Here is a 27849-nt window from a genome sequence, read left to right as displayed (position 1 = left end):
TAATTAATTTACTAGAAGAGTCATACATGTGACTGTTTGGTTGGAGATTGGGAAAAGCAGAAGAAGTGTGTATGTTTGTGTAGAAAGTAAGATTACGAATGCTTAAAATTGATGAAAACTGAATATATCTGAAGTACGCAGCACGAGACTCACCCGTACATATTTATTATTTAGGAGTATTACAAAAAGTGGCCATGGGGGTATAAGCACCAAAACTACAAATTACTTTTTAAGCATCCAACAACAACTTGTGACAACATACAATGGTACTGATTGTGTTAAATCATTCATGAAGGAACATGCGCGCATCAAAAGTTCAAAACTATACTAGAAGGCCCATACGAACATCTCCCAACGTTCTTGGTTAATCGCAACAACTTCGGTGTACGTCTGATGATAAAATGAGCTCATCAAAGCTCTTAACTATTCGTGTATTAATTATCAATGATTTGGACTGGAAAACTATGGGAAATTAGCGATTAGTCAGACGAAATATTTTAAGCCCATCCCAAATAAGAAACTTGTATGGATTTGTAATGAACCAATTTGGTCCCACTTTGCTTATTGCAGAATCAGATTTCATTCCAAAGTTGCTGCAAATAAATTACATTAGTTTTGCAATAGAATCACGTGATGGAAAAATTGTGACTGGTTTTGGACTTTCGGTACCAAAAAAATCCATACAAAAAAGAAAAAATAATAATAAAATAAACTCGATAATTGAACCTAAATTTTGGTGAGGATTTTGTGAACGACAAACCCTTTTGCTTTAATCAAAAATAAAAGTATACAAGATCAAACCAAATATTTTCCCTTTTTCTTTTGTCTTCTATCGTTCAATAAACATGTCATGATGTCAACCCTTTTCCTCCATCTGTGTTTTTTTTTATAATCCGGTTCCATCCAAGAAAAACAAAACACTGACCAGATAGTCGATCTATTCCTCTTTTAAAATTGGAGACGGTCGTCCCAAATAATATGAAAAGTAAATCTAAATATACACAAGAAGACCCAAATTTAAACCATGCACACTCGACCGTTTGCGCTAAAACTGTAACCATTTATTTCGCACGTGCTTCTCATGAAACTTGTTTGGCCGAACGAGGCTTAACCGGACAGTGCAACGGTGACGTAGCCAAACCTAGGTTTTGGGAAACTGACGTGGCCGGCTGTGTTGCTGAGGTGGCAACACGTTCGCAAGAAGGGCACATAGTGAGAGTAGTGGCCGGAAGTTGCATGTAGAACGGTGTGGAAGTCTTCAAGGTTCTCAATTCTTTAACCTCTTTTTGAAGCCTCCTGTTTTCTTCGGTTAATGACTCACAGCATCTCTTTAGGTATTCACAGTCCACTTCCGTTTGCTTCAGCTTTGTCCTATTATATTATCATATATCAGTTACAATAAACATAATATGTATGACATTGTGGTTAATTATGTAAAGAAGAGCTTCTTTTTTTGGGGGGTCAAATTATGTAAAGAAGAGTTATGATTTGTTTGCCTTTTTATAAATAAGTCACTATAAGCAATTATGTATGGATATGATGAGTGGAAGTGATATACTACTTTTGCACGAAAAATGACAAAGGATAGACATGCGAGAATATGGTATTATTACTCGTGATGCATTTCGTCCTCATCCCTTTTTCAGAAATTAATCATCACCTAAAAATATACTACTTCCAATGAAGGGAAAAAAACGTTTAGTACGTAGAAAAAAAATGAATATATATTAATTTAAGCTAACCTGGCTCGTCTGTTTTGAAACCAAACTTCAACCTGACGAGGACGAAGATTCAACTGTTTCGCCAATGCAATCTTCTGTTTCTGCAATGTTTAAAAAATAATAAAACAAACATTTAAGGCTAAGGCTTTGTTTTTTTCTTTGAAAAGTGAATAAAACAAATTCAAGAAAGATATCGTTTTATATATTGAAAAGTCAAGAATGGGAAACGAACAGGATTAAGGGTACTGTGTTCTTTGAAGCTGTCTTCAAGAAACGCTGACTGGTCTTTAGAGAGTCTTAGTTTTTTCCTGGTGGATCCGTTTTCGTCATCGTTGTCTTCGTTGCTGGCTCTTGAAGCTGACCTCTCCACTTCATCATCAATATCTCTCTTGTTGTTTCTTCTCTCGTAACCATAACTCTTAATCCCAAAGTCCAATTGGAACGACGAAGTTACACTGTTCGGAGGCGATACTGACATACTAGGCACCGCTTCCTCCACCTCATCTTCCTCTTCTGCCACCACCGTAGCTACTCCTGAAAGTATTCGTCCTTCTTGCCGACCTGTAAATTTAGTTCATGTCCTTTAGATAAATCAACGAATATGTTTTTTTTTTTTTAATAATTAGATAAATCAAACTAATTCGGATAAAGTTAGGTATTTTTCTTAATCAAAGACATCCACAATTGATATATTTTTTTTCTTTTGATCAAAGAATATTTTAAAACCTGGTCCTTCTTTCTTGTCACAAATCAGACAAACCATTTTTGGAATCAGAAACATCCCATCGACACATTTGATACATTCAGAAAATAATATTCTTATAACCGTAAGTATTATGGAATATAAGGAAAAAACATGTAAGCCAAATTAGGGATTCTAATAAAATTTCATATGTTACAGTGATAAAACATGTAATCACACCCTTTTAGTTCGAGGAATTATATTATTGAGCTTTTTATTAACTGAAAAGGAGTTTAAAGACCCTTACCGTTCTCAGGGAGCCAATTAGGGAAGTGAAGCTGAAGCTGTAGTGGTGGATCTACAGAAGACGAAACCCTAAATCCATCAAGATTATTTGTTTTCGGTGCCGGTTTCTTGTTCACATCCTCTACCGAGGGAGACGAAGAGGATGATAACGATCTGTGACCAGCAAAAGCAACATCTAAACCCATGCAGAACCCAAGATCCTTGTCGGAAGTTGAGGTCGACGAGGCAGATGGATTATTAATCTTCGAGTGCTTCTCCAAAAAAGGGAATTGTTTCTTCGTATTGTCGCCGAGAGACAACGCTAGTTCCATCGCTTACGAAGGAAAATAAGAGTTTTAGAGAGGGAGAGAGAGAGGGGACTCGGGGAGAGACTCGATCGGAACAAGAAGATCTGTTATCTTCCTTATGGAGTGATGAGATGAAAGTGAAACCCCACTTATTTATTTCCAAGTTCATTGTATTTTAATAATAATACTCACTCCGTTTCAAAATATAAGATGTTTTAGAGAAATTTATTGTTTCATAATATAGGATGTTTTCAATTTTCTATACAATTTTTAGATTAGTTTAATTTTTATATTTTGCAGTATTGTTTCTGATTGGTTGAACTTGTTAAAAGTAAAAACTTTTTAATTTGCGTGTTTTAGTTAAAACATCCTATATTTTGAAACGGAGGGAGTATATATTTATGTATTATGAACAAAATATTGGATCATCTTATAAATTCCTTAAGACATGTGACTTTAAGTCATCATTTTCTTAGTTAGTGGAATAATGAATAGGTTATATTTATGTAAATATATATATATATATATATATATATATATATATATATATATATATATTTAATATACGTGAAATGTGTCAAGTGTTTCTATGAAATTATTGAAAGATTATCTTTCTATAACATATACTTTTCCCTTCTGTTTTAGACTTTTAGTTTCTTGTCACTACCGGGAAATGTACTATTTTGGGGTTGATATGGATTTAAGGAGATCGATTGACCGACAACTGCCATTCACATACGCACGTGAATGCATAAATATATCCCACATTCTTACACGAGACTGGCGCCTTGTGTCTTTGTTGTTATATTACTCCATCTCTATATATACAAATATGCATTTATGTTTGTATTTATAAGATCCAAAATTCGAAAATTTCGTATGCAATTCTTCCATTTTAAGATACTTTTCAAATATATATAAAAGAAAACATTCAAACTTATACTACTTCATATCATCGGAAGGTTTTTATGGCAATCAATTAGATATATATATGTGTAAAAGTTGGAATATATATATATATATATATATATATATATATGTACACCTGAGCATGCAAAAAGCTATATATGTTAGTAACTATATTTCGGTATTTTCGGAGCCTCTTATATTAAAATAAATAGTTCGTCGTTCACAATGCAGCCATTGAAGAGATAAGGAATAGTGATTTTCCTGAAGATGTGAGAGACTGTGTTTGTTGAAAATTATTGAAGACCATAATTATTTTGACCGGCCAGCGTAATTCTTGGTCACACGTTAATGATTAGGACTTTGATTTTCTTAAGTTTTAAGAGATATAAACCAAAGTGGAAGTTGTTGGATAAAAAAAAAATAGTGACGGTTGACATTGTAGTTACCGTTTATTGCTGTAATTAATCAATGGTCGGTGAAGTAAGTTAATCACTAAAGTGTAATTTTTTCTTAATTTACATAATTATTGACTGAATGACTAATTGTTGATATTGAATTAGATAACATGTATTTTTCTCTGATATATGAAAATGTTTCTGTAATATGCTTTGCTAACAGTAGCTGTGATTGTTTATAGCGGCGGATAAACAAATGACCTATATCTTGTTTATATTTAGAAACGGGACAAACTAAATTAGCGTGACTAATTCACATAACTAAAAGGTCATAATTAAGTTGGATTACTCGATTAAAGGGAATGGAAAAATTATGCTGTACCGAAATACAAAGGGGCGAACAAAACATAATGATTAACGATGATACTTAATGATACGAAGAAGAAGCAAAATGTGATAACGATGACCCATCAAACGGTCACGAAAACACCCAATTAATTTTTTTTTTTTTTTTTTAAGTTTGACCAAAATCGTTATTGGTTCAAAACTTTATTCATTACAGTGATGGTCCTAGAAAAAAAAAAAACTTGATTAATTTGTTCTTACCCAACATCATCAATACATTTCCATTAATTATACAACTTCTTTTTTTAACTTATTGCAAGTTGCTTTCAAGAAAAGTTCTGGACATTAAATAGCTTCATTATTATGTATATGAATGGTAACATGTCATAGATATGATATGAGAGTTGGTTTCAAATTAGTACGTTGTCATTAATTACAAAAAAAAACTGTAGTAGGGTCTTGATTGAATAATTCATGGAATAGTCGAAAAAAATAATGTAACTCTACTGATTTTTTTTTTACCAATCATAATGACATTCGAAGTTTTGCTATATTACAACCTACGTACGGACCAAAATTTATATCATTCTAAAGTGTTTTCAGCCACATAAATTTGTTCATCTAGTGATTTTGCCGTTTATTACTTTATTGTGTATAGAGTTCTACATGTCGATAAACATACTCATAGATGTGCTATGGTTTTTTTTGGGTCTATCAGCCACATATGATTCATTTGAATGTTTTTTTTCAGCCACATTAACTAACTTATATACTATCCATTTCTGCCTTCTACAGGTATGATTATAACTTCTAAAAGCATGTTTTTAAAAATTTATAGAATTTGGGAATGGGAGTTATGGCTAAAACATGAAAAGAGAGTGAAAGGAAAGGACCCACACGCGTGGGACGCGGATGATAGATATCCTCAACTAAGATTGGGGTGTCATGCTTTTAGGCTCCTTGCAATTATTGAAGTCATGCATACTCTTATTATTGTGAATTTATGATTATTAGTATGTCAAGAGAAATTTTTTGGCATCTCAATCTTTCTCTCAATTATTTCTCTCTGTCCTACTACATTCATTATTGCATTCTATTTTTTGTTTGGATCCCTTTTTATGATTTTATCTATCCACCATATTTTGAATTTCAGTATGTTGTGTGTAGTATGTATACACAATTAAACACCCGCCGATGTTGTTCAACAGGTATATGGCTTTCTTAGAGAATCCTATGTACATATCATTAAATAGTCTTGAGTTGTAGACATGATCAACCCCATGTATATTTTTATGTAACGGATATATAGTTCGTGGACAATGTAAATTCCGTCAACTTTAAAACCACATTTAGGATTCATACATCCTATACTATGCATGGTAATATTTTCAGTTAGGGGTTCTATGATTCCCATGCAAAGCATACATGGATATTAATTAATATAAACCTTTTCATTTTCCCCAACATAATAGATTGTTGTAATAAGCATCGTAATTTGACCAACCCACATAAAATCCAATCGTGATTTAGTATAAAACCTAATATGAACATACATGTTACATGCTGGTACGTAGTTAACCACCAACTAAAAAATGAAAAAAAAAAAATGATGGCTTGCGTAACTGAAATCAAAATTGGTTTTAAACAAATTTCGAACTCGTCTATATACCACCCCATTGGTGGCAAAAAATGGTTGTTGCTGTCGTTTCTTCCACGGCTATAAAGAGAGGCCAGCTTGCCTATGCGGCAGTAGAGGAAGGGTGTGACAGACTAAAACTCTAATAGTATAAAAAGTTATTTAAATTTTTTTTGAATAAACTTTTTGTGTATTCATCTGAATTGTCATGACAATGGAAAACCCATGTTTAAAAAAAACATATTATCGTAACAACTTTTTTTGGTAGTTGCTGACATTTATTTCGACAAAGGTTCACAAACATCCATATTTTACCAAAAGGAAGTTGAAGATGAGAGAGTCACGTGACAACGTGCCTGATGAAGTAATTATGAAATAATTGAATTGATGAACGAGTTGAGGGTCCACTTTGTCTTGCTTGAGAAGAGGCAAATCTACACACAGGCAATCATTTGCTCATGGGACCTTTTTTTTTCCTTTTCTTAAAACTTAAGTTAGCGTTAAATATATTCGTGCATTTCTTCATTGTTCATCTTTTATTGTCGTCCTCTCAAGTGTTAAAAGTTATTTACCTACATGTTGAAACTATATTAACTATATGTCACGAGAGAGAGAGAGAATCAGAGACTAATTAAGATTTTTTTTTTTTTAACTTTTTATGTAGCTTTATGTCAATTTTACAATAATCAACACATATAGTGCATCTCTAGTAATTAGTTACTACATTCGACTAACAAATACTATGATTGAGATTGACATATAGCTTTCACTTTTTATTTTCAGTATTCCTTTGACTTTTTCTCAAACACTAATAAGATTTGTAGATCAATACCTACCATGCTCTTTTACGGTTCTCTTTTGTTTTGCGGTCAATTTTGATGGTTTTGATTCACAACTTTTCTTCCACTAAGTTTGTCACAATTCATTATCATCGTCTGCTTCAATTATATCAATTTTTGTTTCCAAATTTCCGATGACACATGTGGTTACACTCCTAATCATTTGTATAAAACTTCCATTGATGATACCATCGGAATACTTCCATTGATAGGGAACGTACGTAAGAGTATTACATAACACATCTGTTAGTTCCAACCCATCTACATATGAGTTCAACCCATCTACAGAAGCTATTCGACTAAATTTAAAACTTTCATAATACACTAGATTGACTTTTATCGAAGCTCAAAATCAACCCATTAACGAATTAATGAACGTCAGGATGAAAACTTCCCTCTCACACAAAACAGATCACTAGTGCAAAAAAAAAAAAACAAAAAAATTGCTTCCTTCCTTATTATAAGTTGAGTTGATAGAAACAACCTTCACATTCAATTTTGTCTTCTTTTAAGCTTTTTCTACATTGTTTTAAAAATTAGATACTTGAGAAGTTTGAACTGTGATAGGATTTCTTTATGGTAATTCAATTTTTTTTATTCATTCATTCTTTGAGATATTTGAGATATTTATTTAGTTATACCATATTTTAGTGATTCTATTGTAATTTTTCACTTTAATTTACAAAACATCATAAATTAGATAATATATATACTGTATGTGGTCTTTGTAATATTTTTAGTTCTTTACATCTACAGCCAAAAATTAATGTTGCTGTCAAAAATTAAAAAAAAAAAAAAAAAAAAAAAAAAAAAAAAAAAAAAAAAACAAATACAACGTAACTTTTTTTTTCTTTGTGCACCAATACAACGTAACATTGTACTTAAAAATCTATAGAGGAAGATAAGAGAATCACATTCGTATTTGAGCAGGTTGGCGTGGAAGGTGACCGATTTATCTTGACCGCAAAATCAGCCCATTGAATAATATGCTGTCTCCCCTAAATTTCGAATTGAAATATTTTTTTTGATTTTGTCGGTGAAATCATTCCACAAGGACTGTAATGATGGTTGATAATTCGATATACATGTTGGACGGTTTTTTTCCATCGTCATTGATTTGGTGATTCGTAAAATAATTTGTCAATGATAAATTCTCTGTCGGAGCCCACAAGATTAAAGTTGGTCTTATATAACTAAAGTGAAGACTTTTAATTTTCTGCAATCCTCACTTCGATACAATAGTAAAAACTGTAAAATATTTTGCTGATTTTTCAGTGATTTTACGTAGGTTTTAATTATCATTAATTTAGAAAGATTAAAATGGAATAGGAGCTTTAATTAAGGAAATCAACTTCCGTTAACCTTCTTACAGTCTAACCTAATCTCTCCATTACTACCAGTCAAGGGACTAATGTTCCCCATGTTGATCATGGACTGTGCAAAGGTCTGAAAAAACAGAGTCTGGTTACTTGCAAAGGACGTAACGATCGCGATGGTGGATGAACCGGTGGTTGAGAACAGCTCTTGATCTGACTGAAGAAGCCCATTGTTGCTCTGAAGGTTGGCGAAGTAATTGTTATCGAACGCATCAGGTGTGCTCAGGTCGAGATTGGTGATCGTTGTTGCGCTGCCGTTTTGAGGACATAGCTGTTGCAGACTGCTGAGAAGCGTTGAATTTAGAGTCGGGTCGGGGTTTCCTGTCCCGCTGAAATTGAATAGTCTGTTGTTAAACACTCCACATCGAGCACGCCCGAAGGTATGCGCTCCTACGTTGATCCACAAAGATGGGATTAGGGTTCTGTTTCAACTTGTGTCGTAAGTAACTAAACATGTATATGAAATTACCAGATAAAGCTACTAGATCGTTCGAATTTAGCCCGACAGCCGAAAATTTAGATGTGATGTTGCTAAGGCTTTCGACTGGAGAAGGAATGGCTGAATTTGCCCCTGCAAGGTTTGCGGTGAGACTATCTCTTCTTCCTAGTAATACAGTCCATGATGGCCCTCCTGCCTGAAGATGATCAATTCAAACGTACATATATTAATCTTTACCAAGATAATATTTAGTTATGATTTGTAATGTTCACAAAGAACGTGTAGTTACCAATGACACGGAAGCCTCAGAGGCAAGAGCTAAAACATCAGAGCAAGAGACAACACCAGGGCAAGCGTTTTCGAGGGCAGTCTTGATATTATCGACAACATTGAATCCTCTTGCTGAGTTTGCATTCGGACCAGCGTTCTTTTCGCTCTGGATGCTTCCACTGACGTCGTCAAGCAAGATCGACGCATCACAACCCTTTAAAAAAATAAAGAAGCAAATTAAGTAGCGGTTTAGAGCGAAACATATTAAAATAGGGATTAAGTTAAAGAGTTTCATTGAGAAAGATTAGTTTACATTAACAAAGCAGTCGTGAAAATGAAGGCGGATGAGGCTGGCTCCGATTCTTGTATCGGACTGAAGAGCTTGCTGAATAGTGCTGCGTACGATGGCAGAGGCGTTAGGGCAAGTCCCAGAGTAAAACGTTGCGTTTAGTTGAGCAGATGATGTCCCAAACATTGAGGAAACGATAGCAATAAGACTGATGATTAACAAACCATCACGAGTAGGAAGATTTGTTACAGCCATTGATTAATTAGGTTTTGATAAATGATGATTAAAATTTTTGATTAGTTATTTCCACTGATTGGTGCGGAACTTATGACCTATTCCTGATCATTTTGAAATAATTGTATATATAGAGAAAACGTTGATTAAACGCGTATTTGTTGACTGATCATGAAAGTGAAAGATTTTGGATGAAGCCAAATAATTTGAGAATAACGTGTGTGTGTTTGTCTACATAGTCCAAAAGATGAGAAAAAACGCTGGTGTTTCTACATTTTGTTTAGTTGAAATTAATATGTCTTTAGGTTACACTATCTCCATCACATGCATTATTGTAATCGATCCCACGCGGTTGGTAAAATGAAGTTAAAAGATTTTTGCCTTCTTGAGACGAAATCGGTGGTTTTATTCTTTCTTTAATAGAAAATAAGTATGATAAAATAAGAAAATAAGAAAATAAGTACTATGATTAATTAACACACTAAAATAAGTATGACAAAACCATACTTCAATCTCAAAATTATTTTTTTACAGCAAACATCTTTAATGCACTTAGATTCCCATGTTCAAAAATGGGAATTTATATATATAAACGTGGACAAAACCAAGAGAATGTGAGAGACGATATCTCAATTCTCATAATGAATGCAAAGTTTTCGATGAATTTTTTACAAAGCTAGGCGACAAAATTTGTTTATAAGTCACATTCTGTGAACGATCAAAAATAGTAGTATTTGAAAGAACCGCCCCTTCAAATGTATATAGTTGTTGGAGCTTTACAGCTGTATTTTCAAAAAGAAAAATAAAAATTCATAATCACTGATTTTGAGGAAGAATCTGCTAAAGTCTTACTTGGGAGAATTTTGGAGATGTTTTTTTTTACATTAACTTTTGTAGAATAATCATTCAAAGATTTTATTTTTTTCTTTTTTTTTTGCTAAAGTGCAAATATCATTACAAATGAAGGGATTTGGTTTACAAAAACGTCAACCAAAGATTTGGTTTCTTGGCAAAAAAAAATGGAAAACAAGAAAACTAAATATCGCAAATTACATCTTTAAGAAAACAACAGTCAAAGCAACCAGATTTGCATACGCTTTTTAGGGGAGGTATTGGTTTAGGATTTGGAAATAATTTTAATGATTTTATGTTCTTGCTGATTGTTAGAATCATAGAAAATTGAAAGTTAAAAATGAAGGATTTTAAGAGATTGTTTAGGAAGTTTTTTAAAATCTTGATGATTTGTTTTTTCTAATCTTGTAAAATTTTTCTATTTGATGAAAGAGTTTTCATGACTTTTGTTGTGAAGGAAGTGATATAAAATCCTAAACCAATAACATAAAATTTGAATTCATTAACAATCCAAGATTCCTTTGTTTTATTTGCATAACATAAAACTTTTAATGACTTTATAAAACTCTTAATCCAATAACACTAGATTTATCAAGATTTTTAGATAACTTTTTACAAATCCACAACCAATAACATCAAATTTTTAAAGAGTTTTTAAAAGTCTTGATTGAATAACAACATGTTTTACCTAACTTTTAAAGTCATTAAAATTCTTTCTAAATCCTAAACCAATACCTCCCCCTTAAAGCGTTTATGAACTTGTCGTGCAGTGATAGAGTTCCTGACCTCACGGTCTATGTCTTTGAAGATTACTGAGGGCATCACAATCACCTGGTTATGGTACAGGTTGTTGCGTTGTATCCAGATGGCATAAATAACAGACTGACCTACAAGTTTGTGGAGAGTCGTCGGTGCTCTGTCTGTTCCGCTGCTCATCCAGGTCATCAAGTGATCCCAAGAGCCAAATCTTGACACCAGTAAGTCCAGTTTCCTGCTTACGACGTTCCAAATCGAGGCGGCAAAGTCACAGGATAAGAAGAGATGGTCTCTTGATTCTGGGAGGAGGGAGCATAGTTCATAGGTGGTGTTGATGTTCATTCCCCATCTATCCAACCTTGTCCTTGTAGGTATATGGTCTTTACTCGCTATCCATAAGGTGAAGGCATGCTTTGGGGTCGCGCCTTTGAACCAAATAGTGTTGTGCCACATGACCACTTCTGCTCTTGGTCGAAGGATGGCCCAAGTTCTTGAAGAGGAGAAGCCAAAGCACTTCTTATTCTCCACTACCCATGCATAAGAGTCCGCACTATGTGAATAATGAGGGTTACTAATGGTGGTTAGGTGGACATGTAGCTGGAGAGCTTTCTCGGATCGGGGATCAGCTAGTTTCCAGCCTTGAGGGTTGCAAGCATCCGCTACCTGTGCAAATAAGGGGACTCTTAACTCTCAAGGCTCTTGATTTCCGATAAACTTGATGAGTGGTCCGAAAGGTGTCCAAGTATCAAACCAGAAGCTTGCTTTTCTTCCATTTCCAATGGTGCAACTGATGAATCTCTCCGCCAAAGGTCTCAATCTTAGCAAGCATCTCCAGTTCCAAGAGTCAGAGGTTCTTTCCGGTTGATCCCAGAAACTAGTTACGTTGCTGCAATTATGGTATTTATGCAAGGCAACCCATAGTGAGCCGCTCTCCGAGAAGAGAAGTTATATCATTCGCAAACATAGAGCTCTATTCCAAGTAGCATATCTTCTTAATCCAAGACCCCCTTCGGAGCGAGGTTGACAAACTTGGGACCAAGATATCTTTGCTATGCCAACCTTATCAATATGTCCCGACTATAAGAAACGAGAGCACAACGATTCAATTTTTCTGATGCATCCCAGTGGAAGAATGAATGTAGAGATCCATAAATTGACAATTCCTGAAATTTCAGATGCAATTATTTGAACCCTTCCGGCAAAGGAAAGAGATTTAGTAGCCCAAGAATTGAAGCGAGATTTGATTTTCTCTATAAGAGGAGCATACTCTGAAACTTTCAGCTTCCTACTCATCAGAGGCAGACCTAAGTAACGTATAGGCAAAGAACCCAGTGTGAAACCATAGCTTGTTAGGGCAGTTGATTCAGCCAGAGTCAAGCCGGCATGAAAGAGCTGTGTTTTTTCTCTGTTCATGTGCAACCCAGACCAGCCTGCAAAGTCCTCCAGGGTTTCATAGATACCATGCAATGATGAACTGCTTCCATCGAAGAAAATCATCACGTCATCTGCAAACATCAGATGGGAGATTTCTACTTCTGAAGTTCTAGGATGGTATGAGATGTAGCCTGATGTATACCTTAATCGGAGTAAGCCCGAGAAAAACTCCATGGCTAAGACAAATAAGTATGGTGACATTGCGTCCCCTTGCCTGAGCCCCTTGGTGCTTTTAAAGAAACCTCATGTGTGACCATTCACCGTGACTGAGAAGCTGGCGGTGGACAAACATTCCTGTATCCATCCTATGAACTTCTCAGGAAGGTTGATAGCTCTGAGGGTTGCAATGATAAAACCCCATCTGATAGAGTCAAATGCCTTTCTTAAATCAACCTTAAGCATTGCACTGGGAGGAATCGTTTTCTTGTTGTAGCCTTGTACAATGTCTGTGGCGAGTAAGACATTCTCAAGTAGCAGGCGACCTGGCATAAAAGCGGATTGGGCATGACTGATTACCGAGGGTAGAATGTTCTTTATTCTACCTGCTAAGAGCCTTGATATGACCTTATACACCGTGTTCAGGCAAGAGATGGGACGGAAATCAGAGACTGTAGAGGCATTGGAAATTTTTGGAATAAGGACCGTGTTTGTTGCGTTCCATTGTTTAAGCAGCTGACCCGAGTTGAAGAATTCAAGAACGGCTTCAGTGACTTCACCGCCTATGAAAGACCAACAACCAGCAAAAAATTCTGATGAGTATCTATCCGGTCCACTGGCTTTGTTCCTTGGCAAGGAGAGAAAAGCTGCTTTAATCTCTTCCACAGAGAAATGAGAGTCCAAAACTAGCTGTTGAGTGGAGGAGCAAGTGAAATTTAGAAGGTTGGTGATGTCATCCTGAAGAAATAGGGGATGATCTTGTTCTCCTCCAAGATTGTTGTGGAAGTAATCAACACAATGGTTTTGGATCTCTTGCTGGCTTTCGAACATGTTACCCGTACCATCAAGAAGAAAGTGAATATGATTCAGGGCTTGTCGAGAGGAGGCCATCTTATGAAAATAAGAAGTGTTTTTGTCTCCCTCCCTTAGCCAAGTCACTCTTAAGAAGCTTTCCTCTTCACGAGAGAGGATAATCCACTTCTGGTTTAGGTCCAGTTCGATTTCCGCATTCGCTACACTGGGGTTTTGAAGTGTCCTACTCTGAGCAAAAAGAAGGTTCGCATGAGCTTCTTCTGTATGTTTCTCGAGATCGGAGTAGTTCTGTTTGCTGAATTCTCGAATGATCATCTTCAAGGCTTTTAGCTTCTCAGATACTCTAAACATTGGAGAACCAGTAACGTTGAGAGAAAACCATTCAAGGCAGATCAATGGGAAATCTTCATCCTGCAACAGAAAATTGTAGAATTTGAATGGTTTCTTTGTCTTGGGAGCTGCTGAATGAAGACTTATCCCACAGGAAACATGATCAGAGAACGCCAGATCACCGAATAGACCCAGTGAAGCAGGACAAGCCGTGTTCCACTCATCATGCTAGAATACGGTCCAGTTTTTTGGCGACGGATCACTTTTTCTCTTATTCCACCATGTGAAGGTAGGTCCTCTATAGTTGAGGTCGGTGAGAGAAGCATTGAACAAAGCGTCCCTGAAGTTTCTAGTAGGCCTGTCAACAGTTGAACCATCATCGAGAGAATGCTCCTCCGGATGTAGAATATGGTTGAAATCGCCAAGGACGGCCCAAGCCTTACCACACACTCTCGTGTCTGAAGAAAAAGTTACGAGCTCGTCCCATAGAGACTGTCGCGTTGCATCATCGTTTGTTGCGTACACAAAAGAAACCACAAAAACCCCCGAGCTCTCCGGGAACTGAACCTCACAGCTGATCATTTGAAGGGATTTGCTGATGACCAAAACTTTGACACTAGGGTGCCAAATAGTCTAGATATTCCCTAAATCTGAAAAACCATAGTTATTATCAAAGAGCCAACTTGGCAACATAGCTTTGACGAACTTCTGCTGCTTAGGTTGCTTCACGTGTGTCTCCACGAGACTACCAAAAAGGGGTTGATGGCGTCTAAGCCATTTCTTAAAACCGCGTCTATGTGAGGCTGAATTAAATCCTCTGACGTTCCAACAAAAAATGTCTACCGACATATAGTTATTTATCGACATAGGTTTTATAGGTATTTGGGGCCTTTGCCCCTCGCACTTTGTTGCTGCCTCTGGGACAACACTTCCGTGAACTTTGCTTCATCCTCCAGGTTAAAGTCCTCATCTTCTGAATGTGAAGAGGGTACATCGGACGAGTCTGCTTCTTCGTCTGATGTAGGCATAATAGTGATTCCCATAATCATTCAAAGATGCGCGACTAGCACCGGAGTATCTTTAAGACATAGTTTATAAATCTTAAAATGGGCTTAGAATAAATTATGATTACCTTTTTCTGATTATTGACACAAAATTCATGTATTAATCACTTGATAATAATATCACTAAACCTTTTCTCTTTATATTGTTTCAAGTCACTTTATAATGGTTGCTTCCAAATCTGAAATCAAATCTCAACTACTTCGCCACAAGAAGGAAAAACAAAAATTCAACATGATAAATCCATGTATTAATGTATTATTTGGGAATATACTAGACGTGACACATTCATGCATGTATTTGGGCGTAATAAAGTTTTTAAAATATTGAAATCATCACAAGTACTGTAAAACAAAACCCTACCACTCAGTTCAAAACTTATTTATTTTTACAAAATGGTTAAGCTTAAGAGTGATATATAATATTTCAAAATGTATAAATGATACAAACGGTGCAACTGAACCCATCATTGTTCACATATCTGCTACACTCACCGGTCCGTCAGATTGTAGTTCAATGTCCGCTGCTTCAGTGGCTGATGACTGTCCATTAATGATATGTCTATATTTTGTCTCTTCTTAGCATGTATTTGCCATGCATTTAGCTAGGATAACTAGTCGTTTTGCATCAATTTCTAGCCTCTTTTGTATATTTTGCATATTTAGGTAGTTCTTGCATCATCCTTGCATACATTGTGCATTTCGGAGTATTTCAGGTATCTAGGAGACGCAGTTCGAGTCACCATTCGATTCCACATCCTTCTAGTCGACCCAACACCATTCGAGTCCACCACTCTCGAGTCACCACTCGAGTCATCACTCGAGTCATCACTCGAGTCTTCACTCGAGCCACCGGTCGAGGGATTCAGCTTTCGACGTTTTCACCAAAGTTGTAGAGAATCATCTTTCCAATGCCGTTTATTTCAAACCAATCGGAGGTATGGTTCAAAAGTTATCATTGTTTTAGTGGACGCATATATACCCGTTCGAGCCAATCATCATGCAACCACTCCACCCTGTTCGAGCAGTTCCATTCGAGTGTGATTTAGCTTTCGTCATCTTCATCAAAGTTGTAGATAGTTGAGTCATCTTTCCAATGTCATTTATTTCAAGCCAATCGGAAGTATGGTTCAAAAGTTCTCATTGTTTTAGTGGATGCGTATACACCCAGCTCGAGCCGCTGCCCGTCGACTCGACCCCCCAGCTCTAGCCGCTGCCCTTCGACTCGACCCTCCAGCTTGAGCTGCTGCCCGTCGACTCGACCCTCCACCACTCGAGCCAACAAGATCACCCACTCGAGCTACCACTCGTTCGTACATGTCAAGAAGACGTTCCATCTTACACGCTTCAGAAGATTCCCAAACCGACTCTTCATCTTGTCGTTTTAAGTTTTAGGGATTTACATGTTTTTACTATAAATACGTTTTGTTAAGTCTTTGGCAAAAAGATCTTATCTTTTATTCTCGTTTTGTTCTTAAGGTTCTACCTAGCCACCTAAAACGTTTGAGACTTTGTATCCATATATCTTTTAATCCGTTTAGTTTTTGCATTTGATTTCTTCTGCAAAGTTGTTCATCTCATTCTTGTCTATCTTATTATGCTTTGTTCAATATTTTCTGGATTTAAGTCTTTGGTGATGATTTCCGGATCTGAGTAGTGCTAGAGTTCTTGGGGATGAGATAGACTAGGTGGAGGATCTTAGGATGTAGAGTGTTTAAGTTTGATTTGTATGGTTCCCTTCTGGACTAGTGTTAGAATTACTAGTTTCTCTCTGATCAATTGGAAGTAGGTTCGAGACATTTTCACACCCAAAAGGTGTTTGATGAAATGTCTGACCAACTAGTGTCAGAGACTTACATTCCTAGCCTAAGAGATTAGTTTTCTAGGATGTTTGTTGACGTGAATGAACTTGTTTTTCATGCCATGCTTGATCATGTTTCTCTAGCGAGAGCTAGGTATGGAAGTGGTTGAGTCTGAGTAGCTTTTGCCAAGAGATTGGATTAGCTAAGTTGTGATGTTCATTGTTTAGAGATAGTTTGCTTGTCGTATGTTAAACACTCTATAGACTAGGAGACTCCACTGACATCAATTACTCCCATCCTTAGGACTTTTATCTTTTTGATTGATATTACATTCCTGAGACTGTTTCGTTTGTTCATGCTTAGAATCGTTTTCGGTTTCACTTATTTTTGTTCGCTTCTTGTCATACATATTCGTTTCTAGTTCTGTGACTCATTTCCGTTTTGCATTCTGATCACTCTAGGATTGTTAGACATAAAAACACTCTTTTTGAATTGGCTTAACTTGTGATTGCTTGATTGCATCTTGAGTGGTAGCAACATCCCATTTGGATTGACACCTTAAGTACTACAACTGCATAAGGTTAATTGAACCTACTAGGAGACACACAAAAATCCTAGTATCAATTTGGCGTTGTTGCCATTTGGGATTTGTTTTGCTACATTTAAGATTTCAAGTTTTGCAAGATTAAGTTCTATTACACTTATCATTCTGAGTACTGACTTGTTTTGGTTGTCTGCTTGTTTGTTTTGCATCTCAGGAACCTGTTGATTGCAATGTTGCATGCACACCAGATCAAGAGGACATCATAACCTCCTTCCTGTTATCGACGATATCAACCGATTACAAACACCATGACAAGCTTGTCAACTCACTGATCATCCCGCACCCGTCACAATGGAACAACCGAATGGACCACATCCGGGACCGCGAAACATTGGTGCTGGGGATGCACCGAACACTCATACTCAGCGTGCTGGAATCGTCCCTCCCGTCGTGCAGAACAACAACTTCGTAATCAAGAGTGGTCTGATCTCCATGATCCAAGGAAACAAGTTTCACGGGTTGCCTATGGAGGATCCACTCGACCACTTGGACGAGTTCGACCGTCTGTGCAGTCTCACCAAGATCAACGGCGTGAGTGAGGATGGTTACAAGTTGCACCTCTTCCCATTCTCCCTGGGAGACAAAGCTCATCAATGGGAGAAAAACCTTCCCAAGGATTGTTATACATAAAAACACTCTTTTTGAATTGGCTTAACCTGTGATTTCTTGATTGCATCTTGAGTGGTAGCAACATCCCATTTGAATTGACATCTTAACTACTACAACTGCATAAGGTTAATTGAACCTGCTAGGAGACACACAAAAATCCTAGTATCAATTAACCACCTTACAATCTTGTCTAATCTCTCCACTACTCCCAGTCAAGGGACTAATGTTCCCCATATTGATCATAGACTGAACAAACGCGTCGAAAAACAGGGTCTGGTTACTTGCAAAATAATTAACAATTGCAACTGTGTCTGAACCGGTGTTGGAGAACAGTTCCTGGTCTGACTGAAGAAGCCCATTGTTACTCTGAAGATTCGTGAAGTAACTGTTATCAAACGCATCAGGTGTGGTCAGATCGAGATTGGTGATCCCTGATCCGCTGCCGTTTTGAGGACATATCTGTTGAAGACTGCTGAGAAGTGTTGAGTTCAAAGTCGGGTCAGGGTTTCCTGTACCGCTGAAGTTGAATAGTCGATTGTTGAACGTTACGCATTTACCACGCCCAAACGTATGCGCTCCTATATACGCACATTGGCACAAATTAGGGTTTTGTTTGAATTGAGCCGCAAGTATAACTAAACGTGCATATATGTCAGATGATTTAATTACCAGACAAGGCTACTACATCGGTTGTATTTAGCCCGACAGCTACAAATTTAGATGTTATGTTGTTAAGGCCTTCGAAGGGAGAGGGAAGTGACGAATTGGCCCCAGTCAGGTTTGCGTTGAGACCATCTCTTCTTCCTAATAACACGCTCTATGAAGGCCCTCCTGCCTGTAGATGATCAAACAAGTTTATATTTTTATATAGATGAATGTGAACATAATTAAATGTAATATTAGGTAAGTAAAACGGGCTTTTTCATCTGGTCCAGCCGGGCAGTATGTATGTATTGTTTAATATGCTTACGAAGAAAGTATTATTTCCAAAGACACGGAGGCCTCTGAGGCAAGAGCTAAAACGTCAGAGCAAGAGACAATGCCGGGACAAGCATTCTCGAGGGCAGTCTTGATATTATCGACAACATTGAATCCTCTAGTTGAGTTTGCGTTGGGAGGAGCGTTTTTCTCGCTCTGGATGCTTCCGGTATCGTCAAGCAAGAGCGACCCGTCGCAACCCTTTTCAAAAGTAAAGCAGCGGTTTAGTGTAAACAAATATGTAGAAGGCTTGATATTAAAAAACACTTAGAAATCAAGAAGCTTATTTAAATATTTTTCTTATACATTAACAAAGCAGTCGTGAAAATGAAGGCGGATGAGGCTTGCCCCGATTCTCGGGTCAGATTGAAGAGCTTGCTGAATAGTGCTGCGAACGATAGCAGAGGCGTTAGGGCACGTCCCGGAGAAAACCGTTGCGTTTAACTGCGCCGATGATGTCCCAAGCAATAAAGAAACGATAAGAAGGCTGATGATGAAGAAACCATCACAAGTAGAAGAAGATCTTGTTACAGCCATTAATCAGTTTTTGCAAATAATGGCAGGATTTCGATTAGTTTATTTGCTAAACTGATTGATTTTAAACTTATGATTAATGTAAGTAGTTAATTAATCATTATATAGGCAATAAAAGCTGATTAAATCTGGACATGAATGTGCAATAGTTTAACCTAAGTAAAAAATAAGTCAAAGTGTGTGTTTGTTTACCAAGTCAAAAGATGAGAAAAGATGGCGCTTCTAGAATTTATGTAGCGCGTGTTTGTTTAGTTTAGTCATTAACGTAAGAAAATGTTGAGTCTACAATATTCGTTTCTTAGTCATGTTCCACGAAAAGTGAAAGAGTTGTTAGTTGTAGCGTGACTTACAGCTGTATTTTTGAGGCCTTGCGGGGAATTATATAGATTTTAACCTTAATAAATTAGTCACTACGTACTCACAATCAATATCTTTTGCAAATTACTTACAGCTCCGGTTAGGTTAAGCTGTATTATCAATTTCACCTTAATCGTTAATTTTTCCAATGACTACACCTTATATCCTCTACCCACTATACATCTCTCCAAGTTACTAGCTGTCCATTTTGTATCTCTCAGAAGGATATATTATATTATTTTCGGCATTTTATTCATCCTCATTGTTAATTTTTAAAAAAAAAAAAAAAATCATATCCTTTTTGATTTCCCAATCCAAGCAAGTTTCAGCCTTCCTCATGCTATGGTGTTATTACTGACTATTTCTCTCACTTGGAGTTGCTTCATATTTTGTGTGTGAAAAAAAAGAGTCATGCACTCGTAGCCTTATATAAGAAAAACCAAAGATAAGAGATAAGATAAGAGAATCCAAATATTCTAAACTTAAACATTCAGTGGCTAAATTAAGTAAATTTAGGATAAGAAGAAAATCTAACAAAGTCTGAAAATCTCCACATATTTTTTTTTTTTTGTTAATACCAGTTTTAGAGTTAATAAATGTTTGAATGGATTTTTTGACAACTTAATGAATAAAATTAGGTTATTTTCGTTTTTTTCCTCTATGTTTATCTTCGTATTCAAAAAATTATAAATTAACCCCAATATTTTTTTTTCTTTCTGTTTGAAGCTAGCTCTTTCGCCACTTTTGTCTTCGTCGAGGCCTCACGCTCGTCGACCACCCGTCTTTCTGTTAAAACTCATCCATTATTAGTTATTTTATATCTTTGGTCAAGCGTACGTCCACACTGCTTTAGCCGATAGGATCCAAAATTCCAAATATTCGAAATCTTTTCAGCTCATTTGATTTGGTTTGCACTTCAGAGTGTCGTTACCAACTCCCACATGCGTTTAAATCCAATTATTCATTATGCTTTTGGACCATCGAAACTATTCTTAATCTCATAATTACTTCTTCGTTAAGATATATTACCCATACTTCCATCAACTTACTAGATAATAACTATTATTCAAGCATATCTTATTTAGAAATCTTGCAAAAATGATTCATTTATATATATTTTTCTCGTTTATTAATTATATTGTCTGAAACAATATAGCTTCAATTCGTCTTTCCTGTCTCATTGTGTCACTGTCAAGCAGGCTATTAAGAACTTGTAAAAGTTACCAAAAATCTTTTCAAATAAAACAGAGTCTAAATATCTTACCTTATCTTATATTAGTGGTACAGTATGTCGAATTTGAGAACTGAAACAAAAATGATTAATTTTCTAACATTTTGTGCAAAAAGAAAAACTCGTGATTATTATATTAATCTCCACTACAATCAACTTTTGTTGCCGGGACAGCCTCTCAAGCGAGTATCAGATAGAAGTCTAACAATTTTGTAGCTTTATAATCGACTTTTCACATGTTAGCTTGTGCAACGAAAAGTAAGAGCTCATCACTAAGTTAGTTTAGAAATATTATAATATGAGTTTTCAAATACTAGAGGTTCTTACTTCTTACTTATAATATAAGATTTGCTTTTTGAATGTGTCTCGATTAAAAAAGGCCTTTAAGAATTTATCAAAATTATCAGTTTATATTTTAAGCAAAATTAGATTTCAACTTGTATTTGAATATTAAATTACATAATTTCAACGTTTAAAACAATATTATATTTTGACAAATTAGCTAAGTAAGACTTATCCAATAACCCGTTTAAAATAGTTACAAATCAACTCGTTGCTGTTGAAAAGTCAAGGAAAAAAAATATTCGTTTTGTTGAAAAGTAAAATCAAATATCCAGTTTAGAAGCAGTCGTATTATGACTCAAAATTTTGAGTTAACTTTGACTAGCCATTTTAATTGTACTGCAAACCCATTAACGAAAAACCATATAAGCTTTAATTTATTGCATCTCTGACAGAACCAAAACACACTAAAGAAAAAGAAAAAAAGAAAAAAAAAAGGAAAAGTATGAGATTTTCTATTGCGTGGAAGCTCCTGTTCTTGATTCTAACCATAGCTTGTAAGATCGAGACACAAGTGGAGTGCTTAGAGTTCGATTTCCCTAGGTTTAATGTGAGCGATGATCCGAAATTGATCCGAGAAAACTCATACATTGCCCTTGGAGCAATCCAAGTGACTCCTGATGTTCGTGGTGGCTCCATAGCGAACCAAGCGGGCCGAGCGCTCTACATAAAGCCATTTACGCTATGGAGGGAAGGCAAGATTGCTACTTTCAACACTACTTTCGTTATTAACATCTCGAACCAAACCGATCCCGGAGGGGACGGCTTAGCCTTCGTTCTCACATCCGAGAAGACCGTTCCTCATGACAGCTCAGGTATGTGGCTTGGTTTGGTCAACGCAATGACAAACATGACTCGCACGTCGAGGATCGTTTCTGTTGAGTTCGACACAAGGAAGAGTCATCCTGGCGATCTTGATGGAAACCATGTAGGTCTAAACTTGAACAGCATCGATTCGGTTGTTCAAGAATCTTTGAGCAGTCGAGGGATCATGATCAGTTCCAAAGATGACTTAATCGCACATGTTCGGTATGATGGTAAGAATATATCGGTTCATGTCTCAAGAAACTTGGATGTTTATGAACAGAGGAACTTAGTGTTTTCTAGGGCTATAGATCTCTCAGCATATCTTCCTGAGAGAGTTTACGTTGGATTTACGGCTTCAACAAGCAATTTCACGGAGCTGAATTGTGTGAAATCATGGAGGTTTGAAGGTTCGGATATCGATGGAGATCGAAAACTGTTATGGCTCTGGATCACTATCCCTAGTGTGTGTGTTCTTGTAATAGGAGCTTTCTTAGGGGGTTTGTACTTGAGATCTAGGTCAAAGGCAGGGGAAACAAATCCGGATATAGAAGCTGAGCTAGATAATTGCGCTGCAAACCCTCAGAAATTCAAGCTGAGAGAGCTAAAGAGAGCGACAGGAAACTTTGGCGTGGAGAACAAACTTGGGCAAGGAGGGTTTGGGATGGTCTTTAAAGGGAAATGGCAAGGTAGAGACATAGCTGTGAAACGAGTTTCAGAGAAATCGCATCAAGGGAAGCAAGAGTTCATATCCGAGATCACAACTATAGGTAATCTAAATCATAGGAACCTGGTGAAGTTATTGGGATGGTGCTACGAAAGAAAGGAGTATCTTCTCGTTTATGAATATATGCCTAACGGAAGCTTGGATAGATACCTTTTCTTGGAAGACACGTCAAGATCAAACCTAACATGGGAGACAAGGAAGAACATTATCACAGGGTTATCTCAAGCTTTGGAGTATCTTCACAATGGATGCGAGAAGAGGATACTTCACCGAGACATAAAGGCGAGCAACGTAATGCTTGACTCGGATTTCAACGCTAAGCTTGGAGATTTCGGGCTTGCGAGGATGATTCAGCAAAGCGAAATGACACATCATTCAACAAAGGAGATAGCTGGAACACCGGGATACATGGCTCCTGAGACTTTTCTCAACGGGAGAGCCACAGTTGAAACAGATGTGTATGCGTTCGGAGTTCTAATGCTCGAAGTAGTCTCGGGAAAGAAACCAAGCTATGTCTTGGTCAAGGAGAACCAGACCAATTACAACAATAGCATTGTGAATTGGCTATGGGAGCTATACAGAAATGGAACAATCCTAGATGCTGCGGATCCAGGGATGGGAAGTTTGTTCGATGAAGAAGAGATGAAAAGCGTATTGCTCTTAGGACTTGCTTGTTGTCACCCGAATCCAAACCAAAGACCGTCCATGAAAACGGTGTTGAAGGTCTTGACAGGTGAGACTAGCCCACCCGATGTGCCTACAGAGAGACCGGCTTTCATGTGGCCAGCCATGCCTCCATCTTTCAGTGACACTGAATACTCTCTTCCAGGGAGTCAAATCCATTCGCTCACCGAGCTTATTGGCCGGTGACAATTATCTTTATTTGTGTGTTCTTCATCATGAACTGGGTTTGTTTCTTTTGTGGACATAGATTTTGATTGTCCTACTGATCATAGAAGTGTTTTCTTTTAATTTTTGAATCTTTCTTTGTTTGTTACTATTATGTTTTTGTATCTTCCTCTGTTTATATAATCCAGAGATGTGTAAGACTCTGCTTTTGGCTTCTTTTTTTGGGTCTGAGACAATAATGAAATAACCAACCATCAAACAGATATATCCACATTAGTAGGAACTGACTACAGAATTTGACCATAATCTAACAAACTTTTCAATGTAATCACATTTTGTTTTGTACATTTCACTTTGTCAGCACTTAGTTCAAACGAGAGCTGCCAATGTAGAATGCAAATGGAAACATTAGGATATATCGATTATTGGCATTACAAATGAAGGATTTATACCTACAATTTTGTATCTAAAATCAAGGTGTTGGTACAAAATCGACCCGTGTTCCTTTTTTGTTTTGTTTTTAGCATATCTGTGGGAGTAAAGTAAAGATATGTAAAAAGATTCTAAGAGAAGAAGATACTGAACTTGGAAGGTCCAACAGTATGAGAAAAACCTTTAATGGACAATTCAGGAACAGTAGCTTTCTCCACCATAAGAAGCTCATTGTCTATGAATATCACAACCACCGTTATATCATCATGAAAGAATCTCCTCACTCCTCTCTCCACTTTCTTCAAATCATCGTAACTCATCTCTCTCTTCTTAGCAGCTATGTTCATCGCTCTTCTCACCAGCTTCCGAGCTATTCCCTATGTTTGTTTCATTCATGTATAACATTAGTGATAGCAACCAAACAGTCTAGGAATGAATCATTATGAATATCTTGAGCAGTGGCACGTACAGGACGAGGGTTTTTATTCACTATGTCTACAGCTTGCTGGTTGGTCATATGTTCCCAGAGTCCATCTGATGCAAATATCACAAATTTGTCGCTTGTTTGTAAGACTCTTGTGTAGACAGAAGGCTCTGCTGATAAGACCGGTCTTTGTAGCCGTTCAGCGAGATGGAAACGCGGGAATGAAGGGTCAAGAGAGAACTCTGGGCGCTTTAAATATGCATCCCCTATTGATTTAGATACCTTCACAAATGAAACACAATAATGACTTATAATCCAAAGATGACACAGAGGGTCTACTTGAAGATGCAATCAAGTCACTTTGGTTTGGTCAATTGAAACAATAATAGCAGTTTCATAGCTTTGTTCTTATAAGTGTCACAGGCCTTTGTGATATGTGATTTTTGAGGGAAAATGAAAAGAAGAAAAACTTTGCAAACCTGAATGATGCCTTTGATGCGCCACACACCATGTTTAAGGACAACAATATGCGAATCATCCGGATGCAATGACCTAAGCTCTTGTCTAACTTCTTCCAAAGCCGCATTGTGATCACTAGTCAATTGCTCAGCTACAATTTTGTTAGACCTATTACTACTCCCCAGCACAGCACGAGAATCACCAACATTAGCTATAAGCAAGGTCCCTTTCCAAATAACTCCAACCAAACAGCAAGAACCAACAGCTGCAATCAACGGTTTTAACCCGCAAGTCCTTCGCACAAGCGTGAGAAACCCTTCCTCAGTAGCAGAAAACGCAGCCCTCAGTGTCTCCTCTGAAATGGAACTCTTTTCTCTCGAAATTCCTAAAAGGTCAAAACTTCTAATCAAGAAAAGCAGGTAATGAAACCAATCTAATCCAGAAAGCTACAAAATTTCAGAAACGAACAAATAGAGAGAGACCAAGACAAAGAACAATCTGCCAAAACAAGAAAAGTTTTGTAATCTTCAACATAGAAAAAAAAGTAGGTAGCTCTCACCAAAATATCAAAAACTGGATTGGAAAAAGTCAAGATTCACTTCACTGTTCATCAGATGCATAAAGATTTTAAACTTTCTACCAATTAATTTCCGATCAACAAAACCAAATCTTGAAAGACTTCAAAAGTGGACTTTGTTTGACTTCAAGAAGAAACAAGATTCATAAATGAAGGAGAGAGATTAAAAAAAAAAGAAACTAACTCATCAAATGAGAAAAGAGTTGATCAGAGATGTATCGAGAAGCTTCAGGACCACCATGACCATCGTAGACTCCGACGAAAACGGCACCGTTTCCAGTCTCAACTTGACAATGATCTTCAAGAACCTCGTTAGCTTGCACAACAGCGATGGAGAAGTCTCCGAAAGAATGTCTCTCGAGTTCTCTAGACCAAAGAAGCGAGTCACCGGAGGAAGAGTCACCGCCGTCGTGGTGATCATCGTTGTCATCAACATCGTCGTGGTCTCTGTTCATACGGCCGTAGCGGCGCATAGGTCGCAAACAAAAAAGAGCCATTCTCGCAAACCAGGAGAACATCCCTCATTTGCTCTCCCTATCTCCACGAGAACCAAGCTCTTTTTTTTTTTAGGTCGCCGGAGACCACACCGGAAAGAGGAATCTCGTGATATGTTGGTGGGGAAAATCAGATTTTTTATTCTTTACTTTTTTTATTGGATCGAAAGCTTGAAACAGGTGATAGAGAGAAAAACGAGTTAACGAATCGGAGATTTTTGATAAAAAAGCAAACTTTGTTTCTTTATTTGATCAATTGAATGAATAATTTTTAGATAAAAAATATGAGATTTTGAAGAAAAAGGAAAAGACTTTGGTTTGGTTGGTCCTATAGAGAGAGTGGTTGAAGCAAAGTGTGAAAAATATGATTTGTGTAAATTAAAGTTTGAGTGACTCGAGTCTATAAAATATACTATAAATTAAATTAATAATGACGTAATTTTTGTCTCTATTTACCAAGGATCTGACATCATATTTTTGTTTTTGCTTCTGTTGATTTCTCCTTAGCAAAACAAATAGTGCAAACAGAAAGAGAAAAAAACAGAGTGAAAATTTTAGAAACACACATAAAAATTGAAAGTGCAACATATTGTTTGAAATAAAAGTTCATCTACTCATGACGACACCATGTTGTTTTATGAGATATCTAAAGAGTTGACTCGTCCTCAAACGTTTGTTTCTTTCTTTGGCTCTGTATCCTCAGGTGGAGAAGAAGGAGATTGCAGTGAAGGCTGCATCTGTGGGTTCTTTAGAACTGAAAGGTACCCAGGTGTTCGTGGTCGGCAGTCCGTATACTCCACTTCAACAAAGTACTCAAAAGCATACAAATCAACTATAGCCATCTCAGGTCCTTCCTCCTTCTCCCTTTCAAGCACTTTACCAAGAAGATTGAAGAAACCCTTAAGAACGGTCTCCATACTAGCACCCTTCTCCTTCAGTTTCTCGATACACAGTAACACTCTCGTATAACCAAGAACAAGCTGAGAGTAGAAATCGTGTTTGGTATCAGTTGATAGCATAAACCTAAACAAAGGCTCAAGCTCAGGTTTCATAAACGCACTCTTCATTAACTCCTGCCCAAAACACATCCCAAAAACAGACACAAACTGGGCAGTAAGCTTAATAATATCAAGCTCCTTGCGCGTGATACCTTGATCAGGAAGTAATGGGAAACTGATAGGTTCTGCATCATGAGTTTGAGGTCTTAACTTCAAAGTCGTGATTCTTGCTGGATCATAAGTACTATCAGGTTGGGTTTTATGCGATCGCATTGGAGGCTGATCCCAGTCGTTGTACTCCATGTTAACAAAATACTCAAAAGCATGGAGATCGATCATACCCATCTCCACTCCCTGTTCATCCTCCTCCTTCCCAAGCACTTGACGAAGAAGATTGAAGAAACCATCAATAAGAATGGTGGCCGTACTAGTACCCATCTTCTTCACCTTCTGGGAAGGCAATAAGACTTTAGAATACCCAAGAGTAAGCTGGCCGTA

General features: G+C 36.9%; 6 protein-coding genes and 1 pseudogene across 8 annotated transcripts; 1 reads left to right on the top strand and 6 right to left on the bottom strand.

The window, feature by feature from the left end:
* Positions 1 to 921: 921 nt before the first annotated feature.
* LOC104708434 (homeobox-leucine zipper protein HAT14) lies at positions 922 to 3183 on the bottom strand. Its single transcript, XM_010425009.2, has 4 exons — positions 2711 to 3183; positions 1954 to 2282; positions 1743 to 1822; positions 922 to 1371 (listed from the first exon to the last, which is right to left on the bottom strand). The coding sequence occupies exons 1-4, from the start codon at positions 3018 to 3020 to the stop codon at positions 1080 to 1082; spliced, it is 1011 nt and encodes a 336-aa protein (XP_010423311.2). The 5' UTR covers positions 3021 to 3183; the 3' UTR covers positions 922 to 1079.
* A 5215-nt stretch (positions 3184 to 8398) lies between these two features.
* LOC104708433 (peroxidase 53-like) lies at positions 8399 to 9936 on the bottom strand. The gene is made up of 4 exons (XM_010425008.2): positions 9519 to 9936; positions 9225 to 9419; positions 8966 to 9131; positions 8399 to 8886 (listed from the first exon to the last, which is right to left on the bottom strand). Exons 1-4 carry the CDS (start codon positions 9747 to 9749, stop codon positions 8468 to 8470), a joined length of 1011 nt encoding a protein of 336 aa, XP_010423310.1. The 5' UTR covers positions 9750 to 9936; the 3' UTR covers positions 8399 to 8467.
* A 1367-nt stretch (positions 9937 to 11303) lies between these two features.
* Positions 11304 to 12165, bottom strand: LOC147940528 (uncharacterized). The gene is made up of 2 exons (XM_087461336.1): positions 12088 to 12165; positions 11304 to 11999 (listed from the first exon to the last, which is right to left on the bottom strand). Exons 1-2 carry the CDS (start codon positions 12163 to 12165, stop codon positions 11304 to 11306), a joined length of 774 nt encoding a protein of 257 aa, XP_087317462.1.
* Positions 12166 to 13013: 848 nt separating this feature from the next.
* LOC147940527 (uncharacterized) lies at positions 13014 to 15112 on the bottom strand. The gene is made up of 4 exons (XM_087461334.1): positions 14974 to 15112; positions 14819 to 14886; positions 14307 to 14702; positions 13014 to 14150 (listed from the first exon to the last, which is right to left on the bottom strand). Exons 1-4 carry the CDS (start codon positions 15110 to 15112, stop codon positions 13014 to 13016), a joined length of 1740 nt encoding a protein of 579 aa, XP_087317460.1.
* Positions 15113 to 18172: 3060 nt separating this feature from the next.
* Positions 18173 to 19742, bottom strand: LOC104708432 (peroxidase 54-like; annotated as a pseudogene). The gene is made up of 4 exons (XR_015563877.1): positions 19430 to 19742; positions 19134 to 19324; positions 18815 to 18981; positions 18173 to 18723 (listed from the first exon to the last, which is right to left on the bottom strand). The product of XR_015563877.1 is annotated as a peroxidase 54-like (transcript).
* Positions 19743 to 21955: 2213 nt separating this feature from the next.
* Positions 21956 to 24226, top strand: LOC104708431 (putative L-type lectin-domain containing receptor kinase S.5). Its single transcript, XM_010425007.2, has one exon. The coding sequence runs from the start codon at positions 22033 to 22035 to the stop codon at positions 23986 to 23988; it is 1956 nt and encodes a 651-aa protein (XP_010423309.1). The 5' UTR covers positions 21956 to 22032; the 3' UTR covers positions 23989 to 24226.
* A 128-nt stretch (positions 24227 to 24354) lies between these two features.
* LOC104708430 (putative protein phosphatase 2C 68) lies at positions 24355 to 27456 on the bottom strand. Of its 2 annotated transcripts, none has more exons than XM_010425005.3 (4): positions 27383 to 27456; positions 25303 to 25681; positions 24869 to 25105; positions 24355 to 24776 (listed from the first exon to the last, which is right to left on the bottom strand). In XM_010425005.3, the coding sequence occupies exons 1-4, from the start codon at positions 27439 to 27441 to the stop codon at positions 24531 to 24533; spliced, it is 921 nt and encodes a 306-aa protein (XP_010423307.2). In that variant the 5' UTR covers positions 27442 to 27456; the 3' UTR covers positions 24355 to 24530. The 2 variants fall into 2 exon arrangements, with proteins under 2 accessions (XP_010423307.2, XP_010423306.1); XM_010425004.3 differs by lacking the exon at positions 27383 to 27456 and adding an exon at positions 26044 to 26740 and having other exon boundaries at positions 25303 to 25667.
* Between the last annotated feature and the right edge of the window lie 393 nt (positions 27457 to 27849).

Source organism: Camelina sativa, chromosome 8 (assembly GCF_030686135.1).
Source record: "Camelina sativa cultivar CO46 ecotype springtype chromosome 8, ASM3068613v1".
Taxonomy (NCBI): Eukaryota; Viridiplantae; Streptophyta; class Magnoliopsida; order Brassicales; family Brassicaceae; genus Camelina; species Camelina sativa.
This window is presented reverse-complemented; position numbering and strand designations above follow the sequence as displayed.

What these genes read in the sequence shown, in the direction of transcription:
- LOC147940528 (XM_087461336.1), bottom strand. Translation starts at nt 12,165, where the DNA reads ATGCTTGCTAAGATTGAGACCTTTGGCGGAGAGATTCATCAGTTGCAC. An exon ending in GGAAGAAAAGCAAGCTTCTG is followed by an intron (nt 12,000 to 12,087) that starts GTTTGATACTTG and finishes TTATTTGCACAG; the next exon opens with GTAGCGGATGCTTGCAACCC.
- LOC104708430 (XM_010425004.3), bottom strand. Translation starts at nt 26,377, where the DNA reads ATGTTCTCCTGGTTTGCGAGAATGGCTCTTTTTTGTTTGCGACCTATG. An exon ending in GCATCAAAGGCATCATTCAG is followed by an intron (nt 25,106 to 25,302) that starts GTTTGCAAAGTT and finishes TCATTTGTGAAG; the next exon opens with GTATCTAAATCAATAGGGGA. An exon ending in TGAATAAAAACCCTCGTCCT is followed by an intron (nt 24,777 to 24,868) that starts GTACGTGCCACT and finishes AAACAAACATAG; the next exon opens with GGAATAGCTCGGAAGCTGGT.
- LOC104708434 (XM_010425009.2), bottom strand. Translation starts at nt 3,020, where the DNA reads ATGGAACTAGCGTTGTCTCTCGGCGACAATACGAAGAAACAATTCCCT. An exon ending in TAATTGGCTCCCTGAGAACG is followed by an intron (nt 2,283 to 2,710) that starts GTAAGGGTCTTT and finishes CTAAATTTACAG; the next exon opens with GTCGGCAAGAAGGACGAATA. An exon ending in TTTCAAAACAGACGAGCCAG is followed by an intron (nt 1,372 to 1,742) that starts GTTAGCTTAAAT and finishes ATAATATAATAG; the next exon opens with GACAAAGCTGAAGCAAACGG.
- LOC147940527 (XM_087461334.1), bottom strand. Translation starts at nt 15,112, where the DNA reads ATGGGAATCACTATTATGCCTACATCAGACGAAGAAGCAGACTCGTCC. An exon ending in ACGCCATCAACCCCTTTTTG is followed by an intron (nt 14,703 to 14,818) that starts GTAGTCTCGTGG and finishes GGGAATATCTAG; the next exon opens with ACTATTTGGCACCCTAGTGT. An exon ending in CGTCGCCAAAAAACTGGACC is followed by an intron (nt 14,151 to 14,306) that starts GTATTCTAGCAT and finishes TTTCTGTTGCAG; the next exon opens with GATGAAGATTTCCCATTGAT.
- LOC104708431 (XM_010425007.2), top strand. Translation starts at nt 22,033, where the DNA reads ATGAGATTTTCTATTGCGTGGAAGCTCCTGTTCTTGATTCTAACCATA.
- LOC104708433 (XM_010425008.2), bottom strand. Translation starts at nt 9,749, where the DNA reads ATGGCTGTAACAAATCTTCCTACTCGTGATGGTTTGTTAATCATCAGT. An exon ending in TTCACGACTGCTTTGTTAAT is followed by an intron (nt 9,420 to 9,518) that starts GTAAACTAATCT and finishes ATTTTTTTAAAG; the next exon opens with GGTTGTGATGCGTCGATCTT. An exon ending in CTGAGGCTTCCGTGTCATTG is followed by an intron (nt 9,132 to 9,224) that starts GTAACTACACGT and finishes GATCATCTTCAG; the next exon opens with GCAGGAGGGCCATCATGGAC.